Source organism: Plecotus auritus (assembly GCF_963455305.1).
Source record: "Plecotus auritus genome assembly, chromosome: 3".
Lineage (NCBI taxonomy): Eukaryota > Metazoa > Chordata > Mammalia > Chiroptera > Vespertilionidae > Plecotus > Plecotus auritus.
This window is the reverse complement of record NC_137772.1, coordinates 135,076,133-135,088,579: the sequence shown is the minus strand read 5'-3', so window position 1 is coordinate 135,088,579 and position 12,447 is coordinate 135,076,133. Positions and strand designations below refer to the sequence as shown.

At 46.2% G+C, this 12,447-nt stretch overlaps 1 protein-coding gene across 1 annotated transcript in view; it reads left to right on the top strand.

Annotated features, from left to right (window-relative positions):
- Positions 1 to 12,447, top strand: part of PLXNC1 (plexin C1) — a 159,935-nt gene that overhangs the window by 13,938 nt on the left and 133,550 nt on the right. Inside the window, exon 2 of the mRNA XM_080659723.1 lies at positions 8,588 to 8,725. Within this exon, the coding sequence (XP_080515849.1) occupies positions 8,588 to 8,725 (138 nt within the window). The remainder of the gene's footprint in view (positions 1 to 8,587; positions 8,726 to 12,447) is intronic.

The following is a 12,447-nucleotide window of genomic DNA, read 5'->3' as shown; positions in this document are numbered from 1 at the left end:
TTGCTGGGGCCTGGATCTGGGCTGGAGCAGGGTCTGCCACTGACTGAGAACCTTCAGTCATCATGAAGGCGGCTGCGAGCATCAGGTAGTGTCACCAGAGACAGACCAGCACTCACCACCTTTGCCGCGTCCCGTCCGCTCTAATCCTCCTGTTCTTCTACACGCATCTGCGAAAGTCTCCTCCTCTCTCCTGCCCCGCGCTCACCGCTCACTCCGACCTCCTCTCTGCCTCCACACAGCAGTGATGTCAGGACTCCGCGTAACGTCACTGGTTGCTAGACGCCAGTCGGGGCGGCCCTAGTGACCAGTTTATGGTAAATTAATTTTCATTCTGAGACAGAGCCTGGGGGCCTTATTTTCGGGGGATGCCTTATATTTCACTCAGAAGGAAACCTGTAAGTGGGTCTTATTTTCGGAGGATGTTTTATTTTCGGGGAAACACGGGTAGGAGCAGTAACAACCATAATGTCAAAGTAGAGATAGAGTAAACAATATTTTGAGATATCTGAAACAACTACAAAATGATATGAAAATATCTGATTTCTCCTAGTGACAAAGTCACAGGCTTCGTTAATACCACTGTGGCCTGCATCCATAATGAAAGGAAATGCTAAGTTTCCATTAGAGTTTGCTAAAATAAAGATTTTTTTTCTCATCCAATTTCATGGATCCTCTGAATTGTATTCATGAACTGTGGATGTCCGTGGAGACCTTCCAGCCATTCATTTCAGTTAGCAAGTGTTTCAGAGACCAGTGGCATAAAGTGTCAAGTGTTGCATTTTGTTTCAAAATGTATTTGATTGGCTTATTTTGACAATCCCAGCTTTATTCTCCTCTGTATTTTACAGATCAAGACTTGGCCAAGAGCGAGTGCTCCATAAATGATGTGTGGATGGGCAGATGGAGAAACTTCAGAAAGTTTCTGACTGCCCACACTTTTAGCCCATAACAGAGCTTGAACTTGAACCCAAATCACTTTTTACTTAAAATCTCTTGTTTTTCCTATTCTTCAACGCTACCATTATGCTATCGTTTTAAAGAGCTAACTCAATGCGAGGCATATTCATAATTTATGCTACTCTGATCACGGGAAAGAGCAGTCAGAGAGCACCCGAAGTGCTTTGCTTACTTCTCAGAGCCACGTGCTCAGTACCCTGGATCTGTGGACCTTCAATGGCTGGGATGGCAAAAGCCCCAGGAACTGCCTCTCACAGACTGTCAGGGAATCGTCGATGTGAAATTTAGAGAAGGCCAAGATACACGGGAGTAGGAAGTGTGGGGTAGTTTAGTATTGCTCCCCAAGGTAGAAGTGTGGCTCAGAATTTACAAGGGACAAGTGTTGATTCAATTGAAGAACTCTGTAATATTTAGGCCTCCTCAGTGATGTGCCAGCATCGCCTGATGTGATATTGATCGAAACCATTCAAACATTGATTCGTGCATTTGTTCATTCATTCAATAAATGTTTATTGACAACCTACTACATGCCAGATGCTGAGGTGTAGGTTGCATTTAAAGTGTAGTCTAAAATAAACTATTGTAGAGCTTAGAGTCTATTGAGAGACGGACAATAAATAAAAATCTAAAAACAATAGTTGTAATAAGTGTTTTGAGGGAAACAAATGGAGTGCCATGATCCAGAATAACAACTGGGGTAGGGATGGAAAGATCTATAGTTGTATATCCATGAGGAGGTGACTGAACTTGAAACCTGAAAGATTAAATGGGCCTACAAGGGAGTAGAGTGGGGAGAGGACATCTAGAAGAAGTAGCAGATGCAAAGTCTCTGAGGCAGAAAGATGGTAACATTTGGAAAGGCTGAAAGAAGGCCACCGTGGGAATTGAAGCAGGGAAAGAGGGGGACAAGGAAGATTGAAGAAGTAATCAGGGACCAGCTCATTGAAGACCGGGGGGGGGGGGGGGGGGGAGAGGAGGGAACATTTGGATTTAATTCTAAGTGTAATAGGAAGCCATTGAAGAATTTTAGGCAAGGGAGTAACACGTTGGGTTTTATATTTTAAAGGATTGCTCTAGCTATTGGATGGAGAATAGATTTTAGGTTAAGAGAGAGAGACCAGGAGGCCCTTGGAGTAGATCAGGAGTGAGATGATGGGGGCTTGGATGGGGTGGAGACGTGGAGATGGAGAAGGTAGGTTTTATATTGTTGGGAAATTCCACTGAGATTTTTCATGTATTGGATGTGGGGAGTGATGGAGACAGGCTCTGGTGGTGATTGATGGTGCTGTTTGCCATGATAGGAAGACTAGAGAGGAACAGGGCTGAGGGAAGAAGCGTCTGGATAACCATTTCCCAGCAACTCTGAAACCTTGTGACAGACTCTACTGGTTCTTAAAAGGGATGATGCCATTTATTTAGAGGGAATCTAGAAATGTGGGGACCGGGCTTTTTCAGTGGTCGCCATGATGGGGGGCACTGCTGGCATTTTGTGGAGAGGGTTCAGGGATGCTAAAAGTCCTGTATCACACAGGACAGCCCATAGTAAACAAATCTCTGAATTCAACGCCAATAGCTGGCAAACTGGCAGAGTGAGTCTCTTTCAACTCCAAGAATCTACGAAAATGCATTTTTCACACTATCAGCCATTCATATCTTTTTGTGAATCAGTTGAGTCAGGTATCTTTTCATAAGTAATTGACTGAAATTAGCTATAAGGAGGGGATGAAGATTTAGATGGGAGATGGTGCATAAAGCAGGAAAAAGGACGGATAAATCTTGGGGGGTATTTGGCGGCAGGGAGGGCTGAGAGGCTGGAGTGCCTGGGGCCCTCCGAAGGAGGAAGGAAGGTGGAAGAGCAAGTGAGAGGGTATGAAATACCAACTTTGCCACTTTTCACGTTTCCTGTGCTGCACTGCACGCTGCCAGATCCTGCCTGGTGTAGAGGTACGTGCCTAGCTGTGTCCCCAAACTTCCCTTCTCCATTCCTCCTGCACACTTTGAATTTTCCCTTTTTGTCATTGGAGTCTCCAAAGTAAGTTCTCCCTTCAGATGGTCAGAGAGATGCCACGAACTTAGTCAGAGCCCGATCAGTGCTGTGTGCTGCAGAAGAATAAGGAAAAGTGACAGGAACCTTAATGGCTAGTGAAATCACTGTCTAAGCTGAGTGAATAATTGTTCTTCCCATCTCTCTAGCATAATAAAGATTATTTTCTAGTTATTTCCATACAAATGATTTCATTTTGGCCTCCCAACCATGCCAATGGACAGGCATGTGTGTTATTGTGTCCATTTTACAGATTCCGTCATTGAGGTTCAGGGACTTAACATGCCAAAATCAAGCATCCTGTAAGGGACAGAGCAGGGGCCAGAACTTGGATGGAGGGCTCCTAGGGAGGTTTCCTACATGCAAGTGAGCCCCTGGGTTAGTAATTTAGGAAGTGATGAAGAAACTGTTCCAAAGTAAGTGTATACTAAAGGGTAGCAGGATACAAAATGAGCTGCCCAAGAGGCCTTTCTTCTGTGTAAGAAGTTCAGAGGCACCCAGTCAGTGTTGGCTCTGGCCCCACAAGGAAAAAACAATTTAAGAGAGTCCTTTTAGCCCCTTGGAGTAGAAGACTTGCTGGGTTCCCAGCACTTGAGGCCCCACTTTTGGGTACATTTCCTCCCCTGTTCCCACAACAGCTGTAGCATGTTGAATTTTCCTGCATGAGCCTTGGGTCAGGCCAGCTTTCACACGCGAGGGGCTGGGACACGGTACTACTCAACTCCAGGGGGCGCCATTCACACCCTGGAATGCATGACTGGCGCACCTGGGGTTGTGCAGCGCACGCTGAGGGTGGGGACTGTCAATGAAAGATGGCATGAAGGAGGTCCAGCGCTTTCCCTCGTGATATGCCCACTACTCTGTGTGCTCACACGCACTCACACACACACCAGCGCTAGCGCCTTCTTGGTAGCCTCCATTCCACTTTGGCATGTCTGGCCCAAGGCTCTATCTTTTTCAGTGCAAGCATTGTTTGAGACAAGGTAGCTTTTTCTGCAAACTGAAAAAAGTTTCCCTCGCAGCGCTGCTGCCGTGTAGGCGTGACGCTCCGGTTAGACATGGCAGGCAGGAGAAGCAGAGTGACAAGTCTGAGGGACCCAGGAAAGCCCAAAGGGGAGACAAGGTTTAGAGTTAAATCAGGATTGGATTTTGTCATGAAAGGCAGAACTGGCAAAAGCATCATTACAAGGCATTAACCTTGTTACACACAGACGAACAAGCAGAGGCTGGGATTCAGAAATAAATTACACATAATAAACTAGTCAGAATAGGCTGAGGGCAACATTAGCGATTACGCTCCAAGAGGAGAGGGGGGCAAGAGAGAAAATAGGTCAAAAGAAGAGTCAGCATAGTCTCTGGACGCGGGGGCCGACTGTACTATTTCCCCCCCTTTTCTGCTCGGCTCCCTAGGTGTTCACTTCACTTTTGTGAGGAGGTCTCTCTGGGGCCTTTCTTTTGTTTTCAGTTGCTGAAATGAGCGTAGGAGAGCCATTCATAGGGCTCCTTTCTTCATTCATGGGGACCTGTCCATTTCTGTGTGTTTCCAGCACAAAAGAATCCATTTCCATTCAGCCACAGCAGCCCTCACGGGAGGGCCAAGCTCGGCTTTCTTATTTTCTCCCAGGCTCACTGCTGTAATTGGCTGCACAGTCCTGACTGGCCAGCGTCCTCGAGGGAGAGAGGACGGAGCTCGGCTTCCCGACTCCTGGGCCTGGCAGCTGAGGGGAGCTGGTGAGCAGGGCCAGGCCCCCAAGCCAGGGCTCTCCTTGTGCACACAGTTGCAGGTAACGGAAGACCTAACAAGAGCAGCCTATGAAAGCGATTGTTAACTTAGTAAAAAGTTTAAAGGTTGGACATCTGTGCTCAGTCACGTCCTAGAGAGCCGAGGGCCTTTTACCATCACCCCCACACCAGCCTCAGCTGTCAATTTTCACCTTCTACCTTGACTGTCATGGAAACCAAATGTGCAGATGGCCTCACACCACCAATTTCAGGGGGAGGTGGCGCGGGAAGGGGGCCAATGGCTCACGTTAAGAGCCTCCTCTTATCAAGGAGGAAATTTATTCCCAGAAGCCCCTCAAGCGGACTTCTGATAACTTACTGGGCAGACCTGGACCACGTGCCAGCCCTAGCTCCGAGGGGTGGAAAGCTGGTATATGGCCCTGGGGAGTGGGGTTGCCATTTGGCTCGGCCCCCCGTTGTGGTTTTCCCAGGCTTGAGTTTATTGCTACCTGAACAAAAGTATGGTTCTGGTGGCAAAGAAGAAGGTGGGAATGCTGCCACGGGGTGGCAGGAAGCCTTTGTGATTTTAAATAAGGTAATAAGAGCAAACGTGTGTTGCGTGTCCCTCTGGGCTAGACACTGTCCTAAGCTAATTCAGACCTCATAACAAGCCTATGGCATAAATGCTTGTTGCCACCACTTCTGTTGTGTACAGGGGAAACTGAGTCACAGAGAAGTTAAATGACTTGCCCCAAGTGACTTAGCTAGGAAATGACAGAGCCAGGATTCCAACCCAGGAGGTCCACTCACTCCCCTACATGGCTCCTATTAGGTAAGACGATAAAATACTCCTAGTAGCACACAGTAAGTACATGTTACTGATAACAGTAATACCAGCTGAAACTTATCAACATATTCTTATTACTACTACCATTATTATCTCTTTTTCATAACCACTCTACTAATCAAGCTGCATTAGCCTTAATCACACCCAGGAAAGCCAGCCCCCAGCAGGGTGAAATACACTGCCCCCACCCCTGGTGGGTGAGAACCACGCTGCAGTCCTAACCTCTGGCCCCTGCTCCCAGGCGTTTTGTTCTGTGCCACCAGCTCCCCAGTTGGGTAACATGGGTTTAATGGCTGTACTGCTTACCTATGCTATTGATTCAGAACTTCATTCTGAAAACTGCAACTATTGAGGGACACTCAGAAGTCAATTTTCACCTTGTTCCCTTTCAGCAGGCATCCTCAAACTACGGCCCGTGGGCCACATGTGGCCCGCCGAGAACATTTATCCAGCCCGTGGGGTGCCGCTGCCTGTCCTGCTTAGCAGCCAACTCGTCCCGGGCCCGCAGTGCGCATAGGAATTTGTTCATAGTTTTTTTTTTAAACTATAGTCCAGCTCTCCAACGGTCTAAGAGACAGTGAACTGGCCCCCTGTTTAAAAAGTTTGAGGACCCCTGCCTTTCAGCTTTTGAGCTGCCTCTTTTTCTTTCTGTCTTTCTTTCTTTTTTTTTTTTGGAACCAATCTTTCACAGACAGAATATCTCATCCCACCTCAGCAAAGGCTGCTGTGACATCATGTTCTTGGCTAATCAGAATAGCTACAGTAAGTAAGCACCTTCTATTCATCAGACATGGGAGTGCACTGTCCCATTTGGTCCTTGAGGATGCACCACTGCTATTCCTCTTTCTATGTCAAGAGATGGAGAAGAAAGGAGTTCTCTAGCCAAAAATAGTGGTATTAGAATATACCAGATGCCCAGACAGAGGTGATATCCAAATACTCTGAGTTAACCTCTCAGTGCTGCTCAAATCCTATATAATGAAGGGCTAATATGCAAATTGACTGAACGGCAGAACGACCGGTTGCTATGATGTGCACTGACCACCAGGGGGTAGATGCTCAATGCAGGAGGTGCCTCCTGGTGGCCAGTGCGCTCCCACAGGGGGAGCGCCGCTAAGCCAGAAGCTGGGCTCATGGCTGGTGAGTGCATCGGTAGTGGCGGGAGCCTCTCCCACTTCCACGGCAACGCTAAGGATGTCTGACTGCTAGCCATCAGTCAGACATCCCCCGAGGGCTCCTGGACTGCGAGAGGGCGCAGGCCGGGCTGAGGGACCCCCCTCCCAGTGCACGAATTTTGTGCACCAGGCCTCTAGTATTTAATAAAAGTAATAGGCATAGGTGGCCAATGTTAAGTTTGAACAATTCTGGTTTTATTTTAAAGCGAGGCATTGTCTTCTGGTTTTATTTTAAAGATGTGTGGTGTATTATGTGTGTGTGTGTGCTTTTTTAATCTAAAGGTCATCTGATTTTTCTTTTTCTGCTCATAGTCACAAGGTATCCTTGTCTAAAAACAGTGATCTGTTGTTCTGATTCATAGATACTTTTTCTTAACTTCAATTTTAACAGAACAGGTCCTCATCTTCCCCAACTGCATGGAAAGTATCTTTTAACAGGAAGGAAAGCTGTAATGGGCTTTCAAAAAGTCTTTTAAAACTGAGTTTACTATGGAATATTTTATGCAAATAAGTCGCTTTCTCCATAGGTTATGACATCTTTCCCTTGAAAAAAGATCATGGCATTGGCATTGGAGGAAATCCTTCCCAGCTTATGTTCTTCACAGCACAACTTCAGCAAAGCGGTACAGGCGACACTTCTTAGTCCATGGATCCATTCATTGTAGATGTTAATGAAACTTGGTGGGTTTAAAAATAATGAATATTTAATAAGACATAAATTGAAAGACATAAACACTGTTGGCAATAATATGATGAAGTTAATAAGTCTTAGCCTCCCTTGCCAACCTCCCCCTCCCAGATGGGGCGATTTGGGGTTTGCGGTGATGCTCACTGAAGTTTGCTCTCTCATTGGCTAAGACTTAAATGTGCCTTTGAAAACTTTCGCGCAGTTGGGAACTGAGCGCTGGCAGATAAAGTGCGTATCACACTGTGTTCAGCAGCTACAGACAGCAGCGACTCTTTCTAGCTCCATATCTTCCTGAGATTTGTGTAAAACTCAGTTCTCTGTTGGTGAAGGCAGGGAGCAACATAAAATACTTCATGTCTTTAGACGAGAAAGAAAGAAGACATTTTGGTCAGCACTCTGTCTGCTCTGGGTTTAAAACGGGGCTTTCTTTAATGATCAGGAGCAAACATGCGAGTCTATGTGCTCAGACCTCAGACTATTTAAATGCTTTCTGGTGGGAAGTATGCTCTTCGTTTCCTCGTCAGGAGCATCAGCACCAGGTCCAGCCCTTCCGCTCAGTTCCTCCTCAGTTCTGTGGCTCGCTCTTTCCCACCATCCATGACCATATCTTCCCTTTACCCTCTGAATTAATTACTCTGTCTTTGGGCTTCACATTACACCCTTCCTGGAAATCTAGAACCCTTCCTTCTGCCATCACACCCAATAGGAGGGATGGTCTGTCTCACATCTTGGGAAATGGCTTGTTGAACCTTGCAGAAGCCAGTGCCTCGCTAAAACAAACGGCAGCAGGATCCTGCAAACAGCCAAGTGTAAGATTGTCTCCCTCCCAATTCAGCAGTGGGCTCTCTCTTGGCAATACAGTGGAACTTGGCTTCCTATATCAGCTGGGGGAGTGTTAAATGGATGGCTAGCTCACTGCTGGCAATCAATACGTGTTAATACATAGTAAACAAATGCCTTTCCATGGGCTGGGCAAGCACGGTGATTTTGCAGATGAAAAGGATAAAAGGTTGTTCCTGGGATCTTGTCGAAGAGATTATATTTGGGGCTCAAGTAGGAGCCTTCCCAGGTGGGCGTAAGAGACATTTAATCATCATGAATTATGGCTGTTAAAAATTAACTTTTCCTATTCGTGCATTTTTGTGCATATTCAGAAAGAAGATCAACCTGAGAAAGTGCAGCCAATCGCGCCATCTACCATGATCCATTCCGACCTGACGTCTGTTTATGGCACCGTGGTGATGAACAGAGCCATTCTGTTCCTGGGGACTGGAGACGGCCAGTTACTTAAGGTGGGTGTTTTGTGCCTTCTTCAATGTCGATGTTAATAGTGATCTAATTTTGTGCTTTTTTATTATGTTTTATTGTGTCTGAGTTATGCACAACACCATACCAACTGCTTTTATGAACTTTTCAGTGACCCCCAGAAATGGCCTGAAAGAATTTTCTAGAAGTCTGTTTGTAATTCTTCCCCTAGCTATGTGACAAAGCACCAGCCACCTTCTCTCCCAGCTCCTGCCAAGATATCCCCCCTTCCTTACTCACTGGTTGCCTAGGTGAGGTAGTTGAGGGTCTGGCCCCTACCCCACCCCTGACTCACCTCGCTGAGACATTTAACCTTTCAGTTCTATCTCCTTTTTAATGAAAATGTACAAAGCGCCTGATTTCTCACAACTTCAAGAAATAAGAGATTGGAGGGCTTGAAGAGAGGAAAGAAGCAGGTGCTCCTTCTCTCCAGAGAGGTCGGAGACCTGAAATCTGTGAGACTCCCCTTGACTTTGATCTCTGAGACTATACTTTCCCACTGCATGGATGCACCCCTAGTCACGTTGAGATTTTTTATTCACTTGCGGGAGGGCCAGTGGGAAGGAGGAGAAAATAAAGTCAGAAATACCTAGTAATTGGCCTGAAATTATATAGCACTTACCTTCTCAATTTCATCAGCAAGCATGTATGGAACACCTCCTGTGGCCTCCACCAACATTCGTGGTTGGGAACCACACTGTTTCTGTCACCCTAGGGTGACATTCCTTTACCTCTCTGTAGCCAATTTATTGTCAGCTCAGATTCCAAATGGGAGGTTAACAGATTTCTTTTCTCAGCTGATCTCCCACCGATAACTAGCTGTGTGGCCTTAGGTAAACTGCCTGATCTCTCTGAGAGTCCATTTCCTCATGTGTAAATGAGATGGCACTAGACAGCCTGGAAAGCCCCGTGCTCTTCAGAAGGCCTCCAGTCCTGCCTTCTGTGTCTTATCCCCACTCAGCCAAAGCTTTGCTCGCTCTACTGCAAATGTGCACCACAGTCTTGTTGCCATACCTTTGCTCACACTGGATTGCTTTCTTTTCTCTCTCTGCTTTACTGAATGCTGTGTCTCTGAGCTTTGGCTTAGTTTAAGCTCCATCTCATCTCTGAGGACTTTTGTACTAAATCTGTAGTGATTAGGTTTTTTCCTCATCTCCTGAAATACTCCTATCTGTATCTTTTTTGGCTCATTACAAATGCCTTGCTTTGATGCCTAACCTTTTCTCTTGTATTTGTCTGGCCTTCTCAACTTGATTTTAAGTGTCTTGAGAAGGGGGCCCTGGAGCCCCACAGCCTGATGCAGTGCCAAGTGCCTGGTAGGAATTTAATTTAATCTGTTTCCTTTGGAGGAAACCCAGTAACATATGGGAGGGAGTTTGTTTGTATACACATTCTTTTAAAGTATACATTGATCCTGTTTCCTGTTGTGTTAGCTTAATTTCCCGGGGAAAGGTAAACACCCATCAGTCATTCTGCACAGTTGCTCGGTGCCATGAAGTGACGTCTGTAGCTACACCAACCTGGTCAGGCCAATTAGAGCCATTTACCTGGCAGAAGAAGTTCCTGTCAATCCAAACTGGGCCTCCTCACCAATGATCTCTTCGGATTTGGGATATTTTTGACGAGTGTTTTGACAAGAACACTGTTTCCCCAAAGCTGAGCCAACCAAACTGTTACATGGTAAATTGGAGGTGAAGGAACACTTGGCTCTAAGTAGTTCCCTAGGGAAGGCCTGGCTAGCCCTCCTGTTTGTTCGCCCCATCAGTTCGTGTGCAGCCGGCCAGTTTTTAGAGATTTGTGGCACCAGAGGGGTGGGACCAAGCTCAGCTTCAAGCTGCTGAGCAAGAGGTGGCCCACTGAAGTCTCCCTTCCCTCAGCATTTGGAAGGGGTACCCCTTCAAAACCACATCTGGGGCCTTGTCTGAATAGCAAGGCAGGTTGATTTTCCATTTGTTGTGTGACTGCTAACGTTTATCCAGCGCTTCCTGTGTGCCAGTCACGCTACATGTTCTAGCTAATGCAGTCCTCTCCAGAACTCTGAGAAGTAGGGATGCTATTCCCATTTTACAGATGAGGGAACTGAGGTCCAGAGAAGTTGGATGATTTGCCCCCGGTCACACAGTGGCAGAGCAGAAATTGGAACCTGGAGCGACTTCAGAGGCTGCCCCTAATATCCCCATGACTTTGTCACCTCTGCCCAGGCAAGGGCAACCGCTCCCTGAGGGTTCTCTGGGGGGAGTGCGAAGCATGTTGATATTGAGATTGATGTGGGGGACCAGGGCTCCTGGGGTGGGTCCCAGGTCTTAGAGACTCAGAGAAGAACCTCAGCTTGAAAAGGCAGACCATCTGACAGGGAATACCTCGCTGGCGTGACAACGTGTTGGAAATTAAGCCCCGCCCCCAGCTTCCCTCAGGAGGCGTTTATGGGGGGAGTGTGAGCTGACTTGTCCCCCCTCCCCCACAGGCTCCCTAGAATAGCCCAGTAATTCCCAAGATTCTGCCATGTAACCTGTGTGCAGGTCCTTGGATGCAGCCCCTGCCACTGCCCGGAGTCCTGGGTCCTCGGGACTGTGTAGATGATTTGGAAGACACAGATAATCCCCAAATCCTTTATTCACAAACTTCAAGCTTCTCGCTGGCCAGACTTGTTATCAGAACTGTTAGAAAAGCCGAGCATTGATAGACACAAGCTTGGCTTCCTAAGGCCCAGAGTGGCGGTACTAATGAGCAGTGAAAAACAAAACCCGACTCAGGCCCTAACCGGTTTGGCTCAGTGGACATATCATCGGCCTGCGAACTGAAGAATCCCAGATTCATTTCCGGTCAAGGGCATGTACCTTGGTTGCGGGCATATCCCCCAGTAGGGGGTGTGCAGGAGGCAGCTGATTGATGTTTCTCTCTCATCGATGTTTCTAACTCTCTATCCCTCTCCCTTCCTCTCTGTAAAAAAATTAATAAAATACATATTAAAAAAAACCAGCCTGACCCAGGGCAGATCAGCCACAGGTTAGGGGGCCTGTTGCTGTTTTTGACCTACACACACACAAATCCTGCTTCTTAAATCTTTGAAAACCTCGTGAGTTTTCATATCATTTGGTGCAATATTAAATATCATGTTATTATTTAGTAATTTTTTAATTATAAAAGTGATATATGCTTGTAGAAAAAGTTGCAAAGTAGCAGGGATGAGGGGAAGGCAAAGAAAAAAAATCCTCCAGTTCTGTTGGAGGCAACTGTTGTTAGCAGCTTAGAGTCTTTTTTTTTTCCACATAGCTGAGGTCAGACTTTATCCATTTTTGTATCCTTTTTCTTTTCTTCAGTTAATGAGAGAAGATGTGTATATTAAAATGTTATGGTAAACCTTTTGTAAACAGTATTTTTAAATAGCTGTATCATGTTCTGTTATGTGGAAACATTATTTTGAATTTAAGCCAAAATAGTGAATCACTTTTAAAGTGTCTTTAAAGACATGCACTTTTCCAAGTAATCCTGCCCTACTTCCAAGGGTAAGATTCTACTCACGATAAGTGGAAAAACGAAAGACTTGACAGCGTGCTAATACCATTGCTGCCTCTTTCTCCTGCCTGTATTCCCAGTTCCTTCATCAAATTTTAAAAAATGGGAGTACTTTAGAATGGAAAGTGTCCTCTGAGAATATCTAATCTGCCCCCTTATTTTATCAACGTGCAGTCCTTGTGGTTATAAGACA